Source organism: Oryzias latipes, chromosome 17 (assembly GCF_002234675.1).
Source record: "Oryzias latipes chromosome 17, ASM223467v1".
NCBI lineage: Eukaryota > Metazoa > Chordata > Actinopteri > Beloniformes > Adrianichthyidae > Oryzias > Oryzias latipes.
Genome location: NC_019875.2, coordinates 30250557 through 30272644, shown reverse-complemented (window position 1 = coordinate 30272644; position 22088 = coordinate 30250557). Strand labels below are relative to the sequence as shown.

The window sequence follows — 22088 nt, the reverse complement described above, 5'->3', positions numbered from 1 at the left end:
ACGCGTTCTCACATGACCTCCTGCTTCCTGGCGCTGAGATGTGCGCCGAAACGTAAAGATTTGAGTCCTCTCCGCCTCGGACAGCGTGGACAGAGGAGGGCCTTATCCTCTGACCTCTGACCCCGTTTGTCAGCTGAGCGCTCCACATAAACATGCTGGGGAGGGGAGGGGGGGGGTCTCATCTTTTAATGTAATGCTAATCACATCCGTGTGATTTCTGCAGAAGACGGACGCGAGCGGCTCACCTGTGCTATGAGCAAGTTGACAACACGCTAGCACTCTTTTGGCATGGACACAGTGACTTCAGTCCAGGTTTCAGAGACGTTAGCCCTCAAGGGTCTCCTCAGTGAGGCTTCAGCCACAAATCATCTCACCCAACATCTGGGTCACATCCGTCAGAAACCGTGACCCTAACCCCGATCCCGGCCGGGACCACAGGACCAGGAAAACACCCGGGGAACATAAAGAGTGTTTTCCTGTGGGCCGACCCTGCAGATCCACACGTTCCTCTAATCTCGTTACTTATCCGTTTACTGAAGGATCTACTCTGACGTCACACCGCCCCCATACCCTGGAGCGTACATACCCCCCCCAGACCACTCTCAAACCAGAGCGTGCGTTCTCTGAAGAAAACAAAGCCGGGTTCAAATGCAGAAAATGTCTTCAGGAGGTCGACACACATGGATGATCTCAGAGGAAGAAGCTCCAAAAGCATGATGGACGCCTCCTCTCAGACATTTTGAGCCCTGATCTAGTTAGAAATCAACCCCGGACGCTCTTCTCATCCATGGAGGAGCAGGCCGACGTCCATCGGGGTGGAGGTTCATCCTATGGGATGACAGCAGACAGGAACAGAGGGCCGGGGCAGCTCCTGTTCAGCACTGGGGGCTGTGACACAGCTTCCAGATCTCGTCACGCCGACAGCAGATCCTCTGCTAAAGGTTAACGTTTTCCTGAAATGTCAGTGAGAGGAGCTTCGGCCCGCCAACATCTCACTGGCAAGTTTTAGAAATCCTTTCTGTGAATCCGATCTGCAGCAGCACCGTGTCCTGTTCCAGGTCAGGCCGGGTCAGCCCCTTCTCTCATTGTCAGCGCGAACGCCGCGTTGGAGCAGCTTTCCGTGGTCGTCACCCGAGATTCTGAGGAGCAGCCCGCTAGTTGTGTCGTTTATGCTGCGGTCGCTGTGACCGGGAGACCCTCAGATGTTTTCCTGAACACAGAACTCCATAGAGAAACTAGAAAGAAAAAATGCAGCGTTGAATGATCAAAGTTGAGCATAAATAAAGTGAAAACAGCACAAAAACAAAAGGCCAGCATCAGGTATGGAACCGGCAAAGCAGTGCCCCAAAGAACAGGACATGTAATCCTGGAATATCTTGAAGGTCTTCAAGGATCTGAAGGACCAAAAGTCACAGCTGGAAAAAGCTGAAAGAGCTGAACGTTTGAATAGTTGGATGGTTAAAATAGCTGAAACATTGTAGGAGGAGTTAAGGAGAATAAAATGATGGAAAATACTAGAATAAAGAAAGAGAAACAGGAAAACAATGGGTTGAAGGGTTTATAGCTTCAACCAATAAGAACGGAGAGCAGGTGACGGAGGTTTTTAGGAGAGTTGTGTCATTAAAGGACCTGCCAAAGGGCCGGTTTGTGAAAGGCAAATGTTCTGTTGGAGCAGCTACCGTGACCCGGCAGCCCTCTGGAGCACAATAACAAACACCAGAGCCCTGCAGCCCGCCGCCGCCACGCCACCGAGCTGACCCCGAATGCTTGGGGGGGATCTCACAGCTACCTGACTCCAGTTTGGACCTGGTTTCAGGGCTTCAGAGGCTCAGAACACTTTAGCTTTGACCTTTGACCACCTGATTCATCGGCGCCAGCGGCGGACGTGTCCAAGCTGCTCCTGCTGCAGCGGCATCAGCGACGGCCGTTTGACTGCACGTCCTCCATGCAAACACCAAATGTTGACTCTCCGCTCGCTCCTCACAGAATCTAAAGAATTTCCAAATGTAAAAGCTGTTCTCTGATGCTCTGCATGATCACCAATGAGAAGTGGGGGCACGGCTTTGCCCGGCTCTCACTGCAGGACCTGGTCTCCTTAGGGCATCTCCCTCCTGCAGACCTACAACTCCCATTGGTAAAGCAGAAAGGTTCCTGCACCGCCGTGGACGCGGATCATCCTGAACGTGACCTCCTGACCCGCTGCCTCGGCTTTCCTTCCCCCACGTGACGGGGCTCTTATTGCAGGCTGTGCAACGAGCGGTGGGAGGTGGTCGTCCACGCCGCCTCCTGCAGAGAGAAACAACGGGATGAGGTCACCTGCTGGGGTGGAGACGGCGCTGTGGCGCACTGACAGAAACCTGCAGCGCGCTGAAAAACACGCCCTAACGCTGCTTACAGCTCGATTCCGATGATGCTGAGATCATCAGAAGAAATAATGCCAGACGGGGCGTCGTCCCTTCATTTCTGATAATGGACACCTCCTCTGGCATTATCCCGCTTATGTCATGTTAATTATGAATGAAATCAATATCATATGAATTACTTGGTCTTTAATCTTGTTATTTTCCAGGTCAAAATTGTTTTCCACAAGAAATGGAAACCATTTGATACGAGGTGTGACCTGTTGTCATGGTAACCTGCAGCTGGCTCTGCTGCCTCTGGCGTATGAGGACCAACCAGCGGAGGAAACGTCCCGTTCAGTGAGAAGGTTCACCTCTTCACGTTTCTTTTATTCAGACGATGAGGGAAAAGTAGTTTCTAGATCGCTTCAATTTATTCTGATGAATTTATGAAATGTGGATCAGCAAACGGTTTCTTTCATTAATTATGAATAAAATCATTTATAAACACGGATTTACTCTGCATCAAGTAAGAAGGTCATTGTTCCTATTCCTGCTGGCCATCGATTGGACCATGGAAACATCAACCATGAACCAGCAGAACGGTATCCAGGGGACTCTTTGTCCTGGACTGGACCTGGACTTCACGGGTGACCTGTCCCACACGCCGACACAGATGCAAGATACGACCTCAATGGTTGCAACAACACCCTCAAGGCTGGGGCTCAACATCAATCGAGTCACGGTGAACATAGCAAACAAGGCTCCAATCGGGCTGGACGGCGAGGCGCTGGAGGAGGTGGAAAACGTCATCGTTGACAAGCTGACGTAAAAGTATGCATCGAGCTACATCCCATCAGCTAAAGAACGTATGGGGAGCAGATCTGACTCTCAACACCACGGTAAAACCCACACTGAGACGTGGAGGACTACTGCTAAGCTGATGAAGAAACTCCAGACCTTCATCAACGTCTGTCTGAGGAATCCTGAAGGTGGGCTGGCCCAACATCACCAGCAACCAAGAGTTACGGGAGAGGACGGAGCAGCAACCAGCTGAAGAAGACGTCTCCAAAAGACGATGGCGATGGATTGGCCACACCCTAAGAAAACCTGCATCCAGCAGCAGAAGGAAAAGGGAAAAGGGGGAGACCGAGGACCACGTGGCGCAGAGAGCTGGAAGCAGGGCTCAAGAGCATTGGGAAACATGGGGAGAGCTGGACCAACTCGCCCAAGACCGGTCTGCCCGGAGACCTCCTGTTTGTGGCCTTTGTCCCAGGCGGGGGTAACAGGCGAAAGAAGAAGAAGGTAAACAAGACAGAAAGACTGACCTTTTAAACTTAAAGTCAGCACTTGTTGATGGTAAAGTGGGACAAAGATACTGTCACGGTGGCGCAGTGGTTAGCGCTCTTTCCTTACAGCAAGAAGGCCCCTGGTTGGGGGTCCTGAAACAGAATTGGGGGACCTTTCTGTGTGAAGTTTGCATCTTCCCCCTGTGCACTGTCCCAAAAACGTGTCCCACTAAAGTGTCCATAAGTGTGATTGGCTGTGTGATTGTGGCCCCGCCTTCGCTCCGGCAGCCCGGTGACCCCGAAAGGGACAAAGCGGGTTTACAAGAGAAAGGAATGGAGGTCAGGTCCATCAGAGACATTTGAAGAACAGAGATCTTTTCTTCTGTTGTGACAAACTGTGGTTTTAAATCAAATTGATGGTTGATTTTACTCTAAAACTTACTTTATTTCCTACAATCCAACCAGACCGATCTGTCTGAGGTGAGTTGTTAATTGAATCAGCCTATACCATTATAAAATTGTTTCAAATTAGATCAATCGATTATAATCAATATTAAAAAATACCATCTGGATTAAGGTCCAGTAGGTTTAATTGATTATAGCATAAAACCGACCAATCATAGCAACAACACACATGTGATGTCATGAACACGGATCAGTCCATCATTCCAGTCCAATGTGTGGACAGACTTTGAATAAAGTCATGTGACCATCCAGGGTCTAGAATGTTCTAAGAATGTTCCCTTTGGATTCTTTGGATGTGGAAAAACAACAGTGGTGAACTTTAGGAAACTAACATGTGAATGGATTTGACATTCATTCTAGTTTACTTGTTGGTTTGGACACAGATTTCATTTAACTTGATGATCTGGAAGAAATCCAAGAATCTGGAAAACTGTTCAGTAGCAGGAATTTCTGTCTGGAAGTTTGGATGAAGAGGATCTGGATCTACTTTAGGGCAGAGGATCGGATCCAGTCGGGTCGTTCAGATGAACCGATATCAATTATGAATCAGATTGTTGGTAAAATAAATAATTACGCCACTGCTAGAAATATAAAAAACCAGCAAACATGATTCATAAATGTATAATGATTGTTTTTCATGATGTTAACTTTGCTTTAGCTACACTGAAAGACCCTTTGGGGTTGGACACAAAGGGATGAAGGTGGACGTGGCCCCCTGTAGACGCGTTTGCTGGGCTGTTTGGGATTAATGGCTCTGAAGGGCAGTCATGGGAACAGCTCGGCACATGCTCTGCTTGTGTAACATCAAGTTTTAGCACTTTGGCCCTGAAACAGCAGGACTCCGTCAGAGGGGCCGGTCTCAAAGGTTTTCTGCTGGAAGATGACCACAAACTATGTGACCCCTTGTTCAAAAGTAATGGGATTACTTCTGCGTCCCTTAGATTACATGTAATGCGTGGCTGCGTTGACGTTGATGTTGGTTGTGGGAGTAACGGGACGCGTTACTCCTTGACAGCGGGATCAGGTTGTTGTGTAATCCAATAAAGTCCAGTCCGCGTTTCCCCTCAAGCCCATCTGGATCTGGATCAGGGTCTGTTTATTGGCGGAGGCTCCTGCAGGACCGACTCACAATCTGCCTCTGTTTGTGCGGGAAGGAGAAAGTCCCGGCTCCGCTTCGTGTGTCCTCCCGCGGCGGAGGGGCGTTCAGGGGGCGAACCCGACCCAGGATTTACTGCGGTTTTTTTGGAGTGAATGTGGGGGGGTGGGCGCGGAGCAGAGCGTCTGCCGCTATCAAAGTGTGTGTGTGTGGGGGGGCTCCTTAGAAGCTTCGCACTGACAGAGGAGGGGTTCTGAAACCGAGCCTGGAAACCCATTTTCACGGCTTTCTTCAAACGCCACCGTTTGGCTCCGTGCGGCGTTTGGAGGATTTTCTCCAGGTGTCCGTAAACGTTACGCCACAACAGCGAATCTGCGGCTGCAAATCACCCCAAACCGATTAACGCCGCCGCGCGCGCGTACGTGCGTCTCTGAACTTTTCCGGAGAGGGGGCCCTGCAGCCACGCGCTGGAGTTCAAGTGTCCAGGACGGGAGGGGGGGCAGAGCGTGGCAAACCTCACCCGTGGCCTGGAACAGAAGCCGAAAAGCCCCGCGAGCTTCAGCGCTATTTAGCTTAGTTACAGAGCTAGCATAGCAGCTAGCTCCCGCTCCGCAAGTTTCTTTCCTCCCCCCTCACCGGAGGCCCGCATCCGCGAATGAACTCTGATAAACTCCGCAGAAGCGGACGTCAGAGACCGGCGGGCACGCCCGCCAACTGGGCTCGTGCCGGCGCCGGTTCCCCGCGCAGTGACGAACCTCCAAACCGCCACGTTAGCTGGTTCGACTGAACACGCTGGACACGTTCCCCGCCCATTTCCCCGGGATGTTTGTTTACTTTTGTTTACGCCTTTGCCCATGCCGCAAAGCAGAAGCAGCCGCCTGAACGCAGACCGTCGAACGAGCCGACCCCGCTCAGGAGCTGCGCCCGCCCCGGCTGGAGAAGCGATGTGGCCGCGGATGTCGGGCTGGGTCGTGGCCGCGCTCTGCGCCGCGCTGCTGGGCTGTCATCCGGCGCACGCAGACAGTAAGTCAGCCTTCTCTCACCAAGCTCACGGTTACCTTCTCCGCGGCGTGAAGATGAGCGCGAGGCAGCTCCACCTGCACGCCAGAGCGACAGAGACACGCGCGGGGATGGTTGTTCACGCGCACACAGCCAGGAAAAACGCACTAAAAAGTTTGTTGCGGGGATTCCGAGCTGCAGAAGAAGTTGATGTGCTGCAGGTTTTATTAACGTATTTTTAAGAACTTGAATTATTATTACCACATTAAAAAACTCAAAGAAAAAACTATTATTCAATAAGAATAATAAATAAATGTGTTGGTGAATTTAAACTATGACTAGTATTATAACCCTCTTGTGTTTATTTCTGACGTGGACTCATTTTTTAGCATTTTTGTAGTCAGTCAAATTGCTTCCAAACATTCACATTTGTATAAGTTATTCACTTTTGTTATACAAAAACATTTGAGTTGATATGAATTTGTCATCTTATCTATCAGAAACGCTCGTCTCCATAGCTGTTTTGAGAAAAGCAAAGAAAAGCATTTAAAATGTAAAACAAAAATGTTTTTAGTTTTTAACTTTTAACTTTCTTTTTATTAACATTGTTTGGAAAATTTGCAGAATTAATGGCTAAAATCAGACTATAATGACATTCTACTGCTAAATTATTCTCCTTTGAATGATTCTGATCCCAGCTGCTACAGACAGGACAGCAGAGGAGCTTCAGGATGGAGACAAACTTGTTTTTTTGGTAAACACGGGGACAGCGGCAGCGTTTGTGGATCATAGCTAAAAATGAACCCGTTATGTTCTGATGTGGGATGATTCCCTGCATAACCGGATCCCAGACGGCCCTCTGTGGGCTGGTTTTGTGTGTCTGAGCGGCGCAGACTGGCTTCTGGTCAGGGTGATATTGGCATGTAGAGATTTTTTGTTTTGTTAGTGATGGAGGCGCGATAAGGGGATGCTGCAGCAGCAGGACTGTTGCAGCGGCGGCTGCTCTGGAGGAGCGAAGGTTAGCCCTTATCAGCTGTGAGGGTCTGCACCCGCTGTAAACAGTTTTTGTCCCAATTAAGTAAGTTGTCTGAGAATTCAGTGGAATTAGTGGCTTGTGGCTTCAGATTGAAAGCTTTGGCTTGTTGCTGCGGTCGGTGCAAAAGTGGAACAATAAGCCTGCTTTGCAGCGCTGCCCCCCCCCCACACGTCCCCTTTTATTCACCAACCGCAGTGATAAGCATGAATGAATGCATTCGGACATTTCTGCTCACAGTCACTTAAAGATTACTCGCAGACTTTGTCTGATGGAAGATATGGTGAAATAGTTTCTGGTGTAAAGGGATAGAAATGTGAATTCTTTGGATAAAAGAAGAAACTGAATTTTTCTTTTTATTTGTGCTTGATAATGTCCACGTTGACTTGACTTTTGCTGTGAAATAAACCACTTGAACAGAAGAATATGTTTGTTTGTTTTTTGGCCTGAACGCTTAAACCGGCTGAGCTTCGCTGCCGCCGTGCCGCATGTGGAAACGCCGTGGCGTTTCTGACATCTCTAGAGGAGCTTGTGGTCAGATGGAGCCGTGTCATCCGCCCCGTTCCACACAGTCTGGAGGCAGAAAGCGGGTCGTGTCAGGCGTGTGCTGCTCCTCACACCTGAACAGAGACCTGGACCTCACAGGGCTGGTTTCATAAGCTGGATGGGGGCCATGGAAACTTTCACTTCATAAAGGCGGCTTAGCGTTTATTCAGCGTCTGTGTGAACAGAATTCATTTGTTCGGCTTTCATGTTGGAGCAGCGTTTTATCCTTTCAGCCTCTTGCAGTTTGGATGTTTTCGTTGTTGTTGGATCTGGTTGGATGTAAAAAAACCAGTACCACGTTTACCTGGTTTTTGTTTGTGACTCTCAGCATTTTCGTGGTTCCATCACAGTTCTTGGTTGTGTTGTGTTTTTGTTGTGCACGCCAGGGGTTTTGTGGACCCCCAATCGACTCAGATTGTGGCCTCGCTTTCAGAACTCTCAAGTGAATCGGACATGTGTGCAAACGCCTGTAAAGTGCGGCGAGCGTCCTATCAGATGGCAGGCTGGTATTCAGAAGGTTCCTTCAGATGAAGCTCCGTGGATCAGCGGCGCACACGTGACCCTAAGCCTCGCCGTGTCAGGTCTTAACCCCTGACCCGGTGCCTCCGCGGGATGGAAATCTGCTTGTTATTGTCCCTTCGCGCCTCGGAGGTAATAATTAGCTCGCTGACATTCTTGTCATTAACACCCACATGAAATCAAAGTTCTTTGACGAGTGCAGATGATAACCTGGACACGCTTCACAGACGATCCTCACGGCCTTCCCAGGTCATCGAAAGACGCCGCCGTCATGTTTTCTGACACACAAACCGTTTTTTTAAAAACCTTGGTCTTTATTTTTCCTCCTGCTGTTTTGATCTCGACTTAATTCTCTGGAGACGATGATGCTTCAAAAAGTGTTTTATCTCAGAATCGGCCTCATTTAAAATCGTTTTAAAGTTCCTGTAGATATTATTAAAGTTTAAGCAATATTAGTGATCAATATTGCAATGACGATATAAATTGTAATACATGAATAAACAATAAATCAACCAAAAACATCAATTCCATCTGACTGCAACAGTTTAAATAAGAGTCAACATACCTTAAATTATGCTCCAAATGACCCTCACTCAAAATAAGGAAAATACCAGCCAATAAACTTTACGACAATGTAACTTGTCATTTCAACCAGAAAATATTATGTTTGTAAATCATACGTGAATGAATCCTGTCGATTTGTACATAAAAATAATGAATTTAATAGTTTCATTTCAATCATGTTGATCCAACATGACACATTAAATTGGATTATGCCTGTAGATAACCTGACGGTGTCACGAGGCCTGGGGAACGCTCAACGTCTGCCTGAACGCTGCAGAATGTTGACCCCGCTGCTTCATCCCTCCTCCTTACCTACAGTGTATTGATGGACAGATTTTTTTTGCTCATCTTAGTGTCAGATTTTCACCTTTGATGTAACATTCGTCTTTCCAGCAGATCTGGTATAATTGTTACAGCTTAAAATAATAACTTATTCAAATCAGTGCTTGTATCCCCCACCTTTTCACCTTTCTTCCCTTTACTCTCTTCCGTCCCCTCCCCTCACATTCTTCCCCTCTCCCTCCCCACACACACTAAATGTAACAAATAAATAAAAAATAATACGACAAAAAGGGGTTTATACAAATCTACACTCTAGTTTCTCGAAGCTATATAACCTCTTTTTGTGATAGTAAAACCTGTCCAACACAAAAAGCCTTCAGCTCTAATCTGTTTGCTCAGCTGTTGGACAGAACAAGTTTGAGAAAAGAAAAAAAAAAGAAGAATGTTGACCCCGCCCACGTTGAGCCCGTCTTCTTCTTCGCATTTTACAAGTTTCCATGTGCAATATTACCACCTCAGGGAAGTTAAGGAGAGTCTCATTTTGGTGAACCAAAATCTTTCAGATTAGTGAGCAACAATATTAAGTAAAGTTGGGTCCAACTGTAGTATTTAAATTGAATCAATTTAAATTTATTAGGTTGAACCTAAATACATTAAGTTGACCCAACAGAGGTACATTAAGTAGGACCAATATCAGCGTTAGAAATAAGGGGGAAAAAATGGTTGTCCTCTGGACAACCTGGCAAGTAATATTTACTTGTCCTCCCCAATTCTGGGGTGTTTTTTCGATACCAATATTCAACAGCAACCAAACCTACTCAGATGTCAGTACTTGCATCTTTATTTCTTCTATACATCTAATATCAACTGCCTCTTATGATGGACATTTAAAAAACTCTTTAAATAATTAAAAACAAACATTTTACTAAATATTGAAGCATCTGATTACACAAAGTATTGCCATGTAAATCAAATACTCTTACGGTCAAATGAAAATACTTTATCTTACCCTATAATGTATCAGAAAATCGATTACATTAACCAACACTGTAACCTAATGAGTATTTTTAAAATTCAGAACACTTGTATGGACTGGGACTAGTAGAGTATTCCAAATATAAAGTAATATTTATATGTGATGAAAAGTTATATGATATAACATGTATTTCAAATAAACACATGTGTAAATGATACCATGTTTCCATTGTGCTGCAGTAGCAGTGAAGACTAATATCCCTGATCTCTTAAACACGACATGCAGGTGCAATGTTGTCATTTTGCGATGTCTTCAGGCGCACTCGGTTCGTACGTAAGTCACGTGGTTTTATCTTAAAAAGTCGGACTTCGGTTTCCCAAAAACTTTTAAAAAATAGTCGAAAAATACCAAAATGTTGAATAAAAGACCAGGTTGTCACACGAACAACCATCAGGTTCATTTTTGGTTGACCTCCTTGAAATCTGGTTGTCTCGGACAACAGGATAACCGCTTATTTCCAACGCTGAATAAGATTCATGTTTGATCAAGTGAAGCTATCTAATCAGGTGGAAATCCTTTCCATCATTTTTTTATCTTCATTCGTTGAGTGTACATGGAGGCAACCATCCAACATAAAAGGCTCCATCCGATTGATCAAATCCATATTTAAGCATATTTAAGGCAACCATTCATTGCAATTTTCGCCGTCTTTTGCGATATTGCTCAGCTTGATATTGCGACAACGATAAATTTGCGATTCATTGTGCAGGCCTACTTCCTGGGATCATTAAATGAGAATGAAGCGTTTGCGTCCGTGGTTAATGCAGCGGCTGAGCAGCGGTCGGCCCCCCGGTCTGTCTTTTTAACCGGGCCCCTCTAGAGCCGGACGCTGCTGCAGGTTCTGCAGGTTTTCTAGTGGAGGGGAGGGACATGCAGCCTTAAAAAGGGAAGTGTTGCAATCGCACAGGTTCCGCCTGCAGATGGAAGCTTCACTTGCCCCCCCCCCCCCCCCCCCCTCCACAGACTCGGCAACAACAGCCCCCCCCGGTCAGACATGGCCTGTTGATGCATGAGGCGGTGCAGGACAGGTGGCGTCTGCTCCGTCTCTGATGGTTTGTAATCTGCAGCAGATGAAGGTTCCGGCGAGGACAGCCGGGCTTTGACGTCCCTCACGGGTTTCGGCGCCGTGCAGAATGCGGCGTTGCATTAGCAGCCTCGCCTCCTGGTTTTTTCCCTCTCTAATGTGATCAAAGTGGAGCTTTTCTTTCCGGCTCGCTGCTTCTGATTGTTGTTGGATGAATGTGACCCGGACCGCATTCATCCCTAAACTAGCCCGAAGCAGCGCCGTGGCGTGGAGCTTTCAGAGCAAACGGCTGAGCAAAGGTTACTGCAGAAAAAATGCTTTTTATAAAAAAAACTTCCGTTTGTTTCACATCACCAAATTTAAACTGTTCGTGGGGGAAAAAAGATCAGGCCGGCCTCAAAATTGAAGATGTTTTTCTTTCATTTTGTTTCTTCTTATCGTCAGTTTTAAAACTGAAACTTCAGTTTTTAGAAATGACAAAACACTTTTTAATCTCAGTTTATTTCAAATAAATAGTCATAATGTCAAAGTTGCTGCTTTTAGTCTTAAAAACGATTACGTTAGTTACATCACACGTTTAAAATGTTCATTATAGTTTTTTCTTTAGCTCCCAAAAGCTAAAATAAATGACTAAACTTTTGAATTTAAAAGTCTTTCTTTAAAGTTTTACAGATCCTTTTTATTTTTCTGCTGTTTGACTCATTCTATTTTATTTGCTTTTCACAATAAAAGCCTGATGCCTTCTGTTGAATTAAGAGTGGATTTTAATTTGATAAATCCTGTTCTTCTGACTTCCATGGCAGCTTCAGACTAACAAATATTATGGGATGAAGAGTTCCACTGATGGATTTGTTCAGATTGTCGATCAGTGAAATACTATTCTGTCTCTCATGAAGTCTGCTAATGTGTAAACATTTCTATGTGTTCATGCGTGTGTGCATGATCGTGGATGGAGTACCACACCAGGACTACGGCGTTCCCGTTCCCGCCGCCGTCTCCTGGACCAGAGTGTATTGGATTCTCCTTTGGGATGTGCCGCTAAAAATAGCCACTGATGCGTGTTCTGATAGGAGCCTGAGTCCTGAGACAAGCCGCCTCTCCACTCTAACGTGTCACTCAACGCACCGTGCATGTTGTGCACTTTGGTTTTGTTTGTGCGTGTGGTGTAGTGTGTGTGTGGACGTACATGCTGATGGATGTAAAGGCTGGACGTCGCGCGGGTTCTGCCAGAAGGAAGAGTTTTTGTCAAAAGAAGAAAACCTGCAATATTTGGTTAGAACAACATCAGAGGTTAGCCTAAAACAGCGACCCCTGGGCCACGGGCCGGCACCGGTCCATGGGTCATTTGTTACCGGGCCGCCCAGAAAGATTAAATAACTTGCATTACTTCCGTTTTAATTATTTCGGAATGTGAAAGATGTTTTATTTTGAAAAACTGCTCCATTCTCTGTTCTAGCCGTCTGTCACTCTAGACCAGCTAGCAAAATGAGTAGAAAACAAACGTCTTGGGAGCGTTTATCTGCCAAAGGGAAAACGCCGCGCCAGGAGACAGAAGAGGAGCCTTCCACTTCCAAAAAAGAAAGCTACATTTAACAGACACCATGAGTGTGGGAAGGGGAGAGGAGGATGACACCTGTGCCATGTACTTTGTCATCCGTGTCTAAGTTAAATCTCAGGATTTGTTTTGTCAGGTTTTTGGTCCTCCGTCACCGTGGCGATGCTGTAGCAATCATCCGCCTACGTCTTAAAGACCGGTCCGTGAAAAGCTCTGTGTGACGTCATACCCGTCTGTGGCGTTGAAAAGTTTGGGGACCGCTGGCCTAGACGTTCTGGTGGGGGTTATTGCGTGATGCACCTGTAGGTCAGACTGTGTGTGCGTGCACGTGTGCAAGTGTGCGTGGGTGTGTGAAGGGTTGTAAAAGGAGACATACGCCCCGCTGTTGGGGCTTTTCTGACATGATGGGCCTGTCCTACTCTGGGGTCAAGCTCATTGACAGTAAGTGAGAACTGGACTGAGTGACCCCTCCCCCTTTGGGTTCCAAACAGGAAGTGGCTCCAAAAAGCCAAAATCCCGTAGACTTCTACAGAGAAATTAACAGCTGTTAGTCATTCTGTTGGTCAGAAGAACAGTTCAGGATCTGACATCTTCTTGATTATCCCTCCTTTTTTTTGTTATTTAAGTTATAAACGGACGTCAAAGGCCTCAATAAAAGTAGGTGGAGCCTGCTGGCCCCCACATCCACGCCCCCACCACAGATTTCCTGTTGCCTGCTTTCAAGTGGTAGGGGTTTTGGCCCTCCGTCAAGCTCACTCCTGATTGGCCGGAGTGGTTGCCACAGAAACTTAAACTCAGAGTGGGCCGGACCAATCACCGCTCACGTACGTCATCCAACTCTAACAAATCGGCGCCCGGATCGTGAAAAAATGCTGACTGAATTGACTTTATTTGGTCGTAGCCGAAACCGTTTTCTATAGGCCCGTACACACCGGGACGAATATTCGCCAGGCGTTATTCGCCAGCGTTTTTCGCCACGTTTTTTGTGTTCACACCCAGGCGATTTTCGCTGACGATGAGTGGAGTGAACATGCAATTTCATTCCCTGACATTAGATGGCGCTTAATGTAAAACAGAAATACTCCTGTACACAAGGTGGCGCTGCGCAACTTTACGCTTCTTAAAGTCGCTTTTCACTCAGAAGAAGAGAGCAAGTATTTACACGCTTGTCCGAATAATACACAGAAAACATGAATATTTCAAGCACCAGTAGCTCCAACTGGTGCTTGGTTCGGGGATATTTTAGAATGTCCGTCATTATTTCTTCGCTGCAGTGTAGACGCTTCTTGGCGTCTATCTTCTTCGCTTGTATGTGTGCTCAGCAACGCAGTTTTGTGTTTGAGCGCCCCCAAGTTGTGTTTTACTGTAACTTCAGAAGCTCCAGACACGTGTGCAAAAGCGCCATTCTCCTTGGTCGAATAGATTTGGACGTGTCAAAAAAAAAAACGAACCCGAGTCGTTTTTTTTTTGACGCTTTAACGCGTGGCGTTTTTTCGCGTCGGTGTGCACACTCTCGTTGGTGCCCTTTGTTTAGTCACGAGGTGTTAAACGTCGGCGAAAATCGCCGGCGAAATTCGTCCCGGTGTGAACAGGCCTTAAGGATGACGTTACCCTCACTCGGTCCAGTTCCCTGATGGTCTGGTTGTAGGTGGTTCTGTTCTGGTCCTCCAGCTGCGTTCACGGATTTTGTGTCAAACGTGTAGAGAAGTCCGACTGAATGGAAGCAGGTGAACCGTGAGCGGTTGTGTTCGGCAGAAGGTTTCTGGACGGTCTGGAAAGGCTTCCAAACCTTTACGGGCGAGTTCACAGCTAAAACTGTAAAGTGATGGCTGTGGGGCAGCTGTGAAAGGTTAGTTGGTGGTTTGATTCCCAGCTCAGAGAAACGGTCCAAAAATCTGGTCTGGGCTTTTTGCAAAGAATGTTAATGAAGTTGTTATGTAACTCTCTACAAATTTGGTAACTGATTGACTTCTTACTGAGGACTTTAGAAGTCGACATTAGAAAAGCTTTGACTCAACATCAATGTTCTCTGCTGTGAAATTCTTTTTACAGGATTTTAGGAGCACAACACATTTATTTAATCTTCTCAAACACTTTTGCGTGGTGTTTTTAAGTGGCACCTTCACCTTTATTGGCTCCGCCTCTCTTTGAACCTGATAGGATTTTATGAAGCCCCCCCCCCCCCCCCCCCACATGAACTTTTAAGATCTTAAATATGAATTTAATGGGATTAAAAGGTAAAAACAAGATGCTGGAAAAATAACCCGCAGACTGCACCGAACGGGCTTCTTTGAGAAAGCTGGAATCATCTAAGAATAAAATAAGAAAAATGTCAAGAGAAACCAGGAAGTGGCCTGGATCTTTAAAAAGACTCTGTGGTCAGAATCCAGATCCGGTCTCTGAAGACGACCGCTCGCCGACAGACCTGCCGCCGCTGAACAAAACGTCAATAAGGAAGATCTGTTCAACCTCAAACGCAGGAACATGTCTTTAAATGAAATACAGCTTTTAATTATGGAGAGATCTCCTCTCTTTCATGTGAGCCCTCGTCTGATTCTCTGACCTTTAGCTGCGCAGATGTCTTGTGTAATGCGCACATTCAGCAGATATAACCCTCTGCCAGCTGCAAAAGAGCAAACTGGTTTGAGGGATTTTTGCCCTTTACCAAACGCTGTTTTATTCCCTAAAAAAACTGTTGGCTTTTGTGTAAAATATTCCATCAACAAAAACAATCAACTCCTGTTTTTTTCTTTGTGTTTTTCTAGTTTGTCCAAGCAAGGACATCCGTAACAATGTGACCAACCTGCAGACGCTGGAGAACTGCACGGTGATCGAAGGTCACCTGAAGATCCTGCTCATGTTCAAGACCAAGCCTGAGAATTTCAGAGGCATCAGTTTCCCCAAACTCAGAGTGGTCACGGACTATCTGCTGCTCTTTCGAGTTTACGGGCTGGAGAGCCTGAGCGACCTCTTCCCCAACCTGACGGTCATCAGAGGGAACAACCTGTTCTTCAACTACGCTCTGGTGGTCTTTGAGATGCTGCAGCTGAGGGAGTTGGGTCTCCACAGCCTGATGAACATCACCAGAGGAGCGGTGAGAATCGAGAAGAACCCAGATCTCTGCTACCTCTCCACTCTGGACTGGTCCAAGATCCTCGACACGGTGGAGGACAACTACATCGTGGCCAATAAGAACGACCGGGAGTGCGGCGACGTCTGTCCGGGGGTGCCCAGGGGGGAGACGCTGTGTCCGACCACCACCCTCAACGGGCATTTCAGTGAACGCTGCTGGACTCAAAAGTTCTGTCAAAAAAGTAAGTTCCTTTTTCCTTTAGTCGTGTTCTGAAGTTGGCCTGATCTTTGGGAGAACTGGACTCTCCGTCCATGAACCAGAACTTCCCAAGAACCAACATTTAAAGGTGTGAAGACATAAAGGTAACTCACCTGGAAGTTTGGGAGATGGGGTGTAGCAAATTCTTCTAACAAGGAGTCCGTTCTTATCATCAGTTGTGGTTGATGATCAGATCAAGTCAGTTATTGGTTACCCCTGATGTTTAATGGAGAAGCTTTTCTATCTTCTGCTCTGTGATGCAGAAAAATAAAAACAGCTTTTGAGGTTAAAGTAACAAAGTTCCTTATTTAAACATCATCCACTTACCGTAGTACATTCTTTGTTTCCTTCAGGTAACCTGGTGGTTTAATCAGTTAAAAACAGTGTTTTGGTGTTTTTAATGTCTTCTTGTGGCTTTTTTCTGAATATGGAGGACATTTATAAAGAAAAATAAGCTCAAAACTTGGTTATCTCTTTATTCAAATCGTTGTGGATCTGCAGCAGTTGGAAAAAGATCGTATTTGTGACGTAGAAATAAGCTGGGCGGGGCCACAGTCTCCCTGCTCCGCCCCTTTCTGATCCTCCACCTGCAGACAAATGGATCCATGAACGCAGGGCTCCAGACTAACTTTTTTCACTAGGAGCACAGTGGCCCCTAACTGAAAATTTTAGGGGCACAACCAGAAAATTTAGGGGCGCATCCCGTAAATCAACATTCTAACCAAATCTACTAATTTCCACTGTATTACTAATAAGTGCTTTAATAATAGATGCAGAAATTACAATGTGCCGTTTCAAATTCAGTGTCACATTTTATTCTGCACCTTTGAAGACGCAACAAGAAGGTAAACTGACAGCAGCATCGCTGTCATGACAGAACAAATAGTAAACAAAATACCATACATTTATAATTTAAAAAAAGGTTTAATAACAAAGTAATTACCGTAGTAACCTTTCGGTCATTTCACAGTTACAAACAATACTTAAATGTATGTAAACATTAGGGGATGGAAATTTATCTTGGTGACACCAAATCGGTGCAGCCAAGATGCACAATAAGCGTGTTTGAGATCACCCAGGTGAACTCAACGCTGCGCAGATCACCTGGTGTCAGACATATATTTTTGTTTTTGCTCCAACATCAACTGTCAATCATCACAAATATCGCAAGAAAGGGGCGGAGCAAGGGGCAAACCTACCCGGACACAGCTGGAAACTGAACTGACTGAAAGCTGCCCTACAGACTACAAAACAATGCATTATGGGACATGTGTCCTGATGGTTTTTGTAGTTGAGTGATTAAATAAAATAATTTAAAATACCAATTCATTAAAAAAGGCCACATACATCACAAAACATTAAAATAATCATAAAATATATAATAACACAGATCACACTAAGGGGGAGAGGAATATTAAAACTAAATTGAATGTTATGGACAACTCCATCTTCCTGTCCTCCTTCAGTCTTGCTGCAGATTCGCCTTCGGCCCAGAGAAAAGTTCAGCACGGACTGCATGTATTTAGAAAAGCACGAGCGAATAAATACGTTCTAAAGGAAAGTAAGGAACTCCTTCATGTGGTCCGGAGAGGGGGCGGTCAGGTTCCCTGCTTTCAAACCCTGTCATTGTCACACCCCCAAGAGTCGTATACCCCACTGTGATTGGTTGGTCAGCTCCGTGCACGACGATGAAAAAGTGTCATTCATACAAACTGGCGTGCTGCAGTAACATTAAACTTTCATATTAAGGCGGGGACCGCAAAATATCATCTTGGGGGCCGCAAATAGCCTGCGGGCCGCGAGTTTGAGACCCCTGCTGTACACTCTGGCACTGGTACACTAGCCGCAGGTCGGAAGAATGAATCAATAGTTCACTTACCCATAGTTCAGACGCACATATCAGGTTGTGATGATATTTGTCTCCGTTTCCATCCCACAGAGCGTGCTCGATTATCTCTAGGCCCCTCCCCCTCCACGCATTTTAGCCACTCACAGTGGCTTTCCCTATTCTTCTCACACGCAGTGGCCGCCTCACAGACAGGCATCACACGAGTGTGTGCTGGCGTTTCATGAGTATGTGCGCGAGTGTGTGTGTGTCTGCCTGCGTGCGTGTGCGCTCGAGTCTCATTGATTATTTCATTGATCATTGACGTGCCCCTTCCACGTTTAATGTATAAAAAAATACGTAGGGTGGGGGAGGGAAATTTACTGGTCGCACATGTGCGAATGGATGTAAAATTCAGTTGCACACTCTCAAATTTTGGTCGCAAAATGCGACCAATTGGTCGCAGTCTGGAGCCCTGGAACGTCTTTGTTTTCCTGGTCTGAGCTGGAATCCGGATCAGAACTGGACTGGTGGATGGATCTGATGTGGATCACCACTGTTTACACTGCTAATGCTAGTTTGGGTGTGTGAGGGGCTGTAAGCTAGTGGGAGACCGTATAAACTAAAAGCTCTCACAGTGAGAGGGAAGGGGCCGGGGTTGCTTTTCACCAACGGTCAGGCAAACTTCTAATGAACTTCTGCTGCTCTGCAGAAACTATGTCTTAGAAAACGTCACAGGTTTTTGGTATTTTGGCTTAAAACGGCATCATCATAATGAAAAGATTTTGAAGATTCAAGAAGAATTCAATTCAAGATTCAAAATCTTGACTCTTGAATGAGAAGACGACTGGAAACTCTTTGGAAACGGATCAGAAGCTGATCGATCAGAACTTTCACGCCTGAGCTCTGCAGTTCACTGAAACTTCAAGTCTTGGTTCTGGTCACACTGCAGACAAACTCCTGTTGTTGGTAGAACGCTGGGATCATAAGATGATTCCCCGGAGAACCCGGAGGCCGCGGCGAGGAAAGCAGTGGGATCCTGTCAGGAACGTCTCCTCTGTACAGAGCCGTCCACTCTTTACCGTAACACTGATGTATAGGAGGATGATTGATCCATCAGCAAACGTGTGGTTTAGAGTCTACGACGGATATGAAAACACAAAGGAACACAACAAACATCAGAAAAAGTCGCTCATTTTTAGGTTTTGTCTGTTATTTTTTTTAGAAAGGTAAAATATGAGCTTTGATCCGTTTTATAAAACGCAGCCCAATAACAGAAACAGATCCGTTTTTCAATGTGTTTCTCAACAATTAGTGATTCACGTTGAAGCTTTGATCAAAACAAAATCTCAGCCAGGCTGTAAACCAAAATCCCCCACAGCAGCCCCAGATATTTGGGGCTAATTAACCCGATTTGTGTTGCCGGTCTTTATTTGTTTTGACAGCTTCAGCTGGACAGTCAGGAATTTTCCAGGCCTGGAAAATGTCCAGGAAGGGTGAGGACATGTGAAACACGGATCTTCTTTGCCTCGGGCTGGACAATAGGAGGAAAACTCAATGTGCAATATTAGTGACGTGTGATACAAAAAACAATCAATACATCGTTTCTATTTCAATGCAACAGTTTTATTTAGACACAAGTCAACCTAACTTAAATTATGCTCCAAGTGACCCGCGTCTACATAGGGGGGCGGGGCATCTAACAGAAAAGGGCTCCATTCGATTGGTCAAACGCCTCTATTTGATCCTTCGAATACTTCAAGCTGCCATGAGATCGTTTTACCACGCGCGTAAACATTCAAGTAACCATCTATCCCAGTCCGTGCCATCTTTTGTGACATCGCACAGCCTGACACTGCGAGGATGATAAATGTCTCATTTGTTGCTCGAGCCCAGTTCAGCTTCCGGAAGCTTCAGTCTCTGGTTTTGGTTGGTTCGGTCCTTGCTGAGAGGGAAATGTGAAAACGATGTCACGTGCTGTCGTTCCTTCAGAAAGATCTGGTGCAACACGTCTCAGTTTGGTGAAGGAAGAGTCCCTGTTTGCTCTGGTGACTGACTTTAACCGAGAAACCAAGTAATATGAAAGCAGAGCATCGCACTGAGAAGAAACTCTGGTCTGTTCTCCAGCTCAGGCTCTCATGATGAGCCAAGGACAAATGCCACAGAAGAGACGTTCTGTGTTTACTCCGCAGGTTATTGTGAACCCTCCGTGACCTGCTGTGGTGTTTGATTCAGTGACGTTTGCACTTTCCCGGTGCCGTCTCTCTGAACTCCATCTCTGGAGTCCAGCAGACCAGAGCAGAAGCTCCTGAAGTGGGGAATCAGTTTGTGACGGTGAATCGAGGCTGAGCTGCAACCATGGGCAGGAATGCTGCTCCGCCATGTGGGCCTGTGGCTTTTGCCTCTCTCCAGAGCATGAAAGACCTGTTAAGCACCAGCTTTACCCACAGGACAGGGTGCAAAGCATTCTGGGTCCTCATCTGCTGTGTGAAGGTGTGGCAGTAAGCTGCTCTTTCCAAACTTTTTTTAGAAGATGGTGAATGAGGTCATGAGGGTTCACATGGAGGGACCAGGGAGAACGGCATGCTCTGAAGGGATCTTCAGTTACGTATTTTTACCCTTTTTTGAATTTTCTTGACTGAAATGACAACAAACAACTTTAGACGGTTACATTTTACGTTCAGTCTAACAAAAACAACTTTATAAAAACCTGTAAATAAGAGACGTATTATCCTTTCATGGGGAATTACATCTGCCTGTAAACCCTATTGATCAGCGGGACTCGAACGTCTATGCTAACTCCTGGATCACGCTGGTCTTAGTCGGGAGGCGCAGGAGGGCTTGTGCGCTAAAAATCGCGCCGTCCCTGCACACTTCTCCATTTTGACCCAGCTGAAAAGAAGCATCAACTGGCAGTGGTGGGGACAAAATGGCATTCTGTGGTTAGAGAAAATGCTAAAGGCAGAGCAAACGCACAGCGGCGGTGCACCCAAATGCTACACCAGCAGATGTTTGTCAGTGGAGGGGTTTGGGTAAAATCCTCAGACTGGGATTGCTGGCATTTATTTAGTCTAAACATGTTTTGATTCACACCTGCTCAAGAACACATATAATTTCTTTTTAACATTCTTTTAAAGTTCTGCTCAGTTCTACGTGTGGTGGAGGGTTCAGTGAAGGTCAAACCTTCAATGTTTGTACATCATGGGCAGTAAAGCTCGGCTCTGATCCGGTTTTGAGAGGAAGACGCGTTTCTGAGCCCAGCTCCGTCTTTTAGCTCCATGCGTGGGAACGCATGCTGAACATGCTCATCAGAGTTCTGGATTCTGATAAACTGTGACTTCAGTGTTTTCACAGAACAGTTGATGCTAAGTTACGATGGAGGAACATCGCTGCACCTGACATATTTAAAACAGCCTCGCAGTTCCCTTTAGGCTCGTCCGGTCACCCCCGTTGGCGTCATGAAAATGGAACGATATGAGACAAACTCGCCATGTGCCATATTAATAATCAATATTGCGATGACGATATAACTTGCGATACATGAAATAATAGCAAAACAACATTGAAATTTCAATTTCAATGCAACAGATTAATTTAAATAAGAGTTGAGCCTTGTCTACATAGGAGGCCAACATCTAATATAACCCTTGTGCTTTCTTGTGGGGTCAAAATGACCCCATCCTTCCATTGAGGTGTTCTCCCTACCATGACAAAGGTGGATAAAGGTGGAAAGATTTCATGTAATCCATGGACACCAGTGAAGATCACAAATCATTGAAGAAAAAAGGTTCAGAGCACTGTCTAGTGGGTCTAGATGACCCATCTCCAAATGTTAAAGTGCCTAGGATAGAACAAGGGTTACAAGGGCTCCATCCCATTGGTCAAATGCATTAATGGATTTATCCAATTTGTTAAATACTTCCAGCTGCCGTAAGATTGTTTTAGCACATTTAAGGTTACAATTTATCGAAAATGTCGCCGTCTTTTGTGATATGCACATTGCACGGCTTGATATCTCGCTAACGATAAATTAGCGATTTATTGTGCAGGCCTGGAACGTACCATTGTCATGCGTGTGGTAAGCGTTTCATGCAGTATTCGTAAAACCACACATTCGTTCAGGTGTGGGTACTGGCTCCTTACTGAACGTGCGCAAATGCTGCACACTCGCGGTGTGCACGTAAT

General features: G+C 45.9%; 1 protein-coding gene across 1 annotated transcript in view; it reads left to right on the top strand.

Moving 5' to 3' along the window:
- The first annotated feature begins 5225 nt into the window (after window positions 1–5225).
- Window positions 5226–22088, top strand: part of LOC101166254 (insulin receptor) — a 39730-nt gene continuing 22867 nt past the window's right edge. Inside the window, exons 1-2 of the mRNA XM_004079529.2 lie at window positions 5226–6212; window positions 15513–16061. Of these exons, the coding sequence (XP_004079577.1) occupies window positions 6044–6212; window positions 15513–16061 (718 nt within the window). The 5' untranslated portion in view covers window positions 5226–6043. The remainder of the gene's footprint in view (window positions 6213–15512; window positions 16062–22088) is intronic.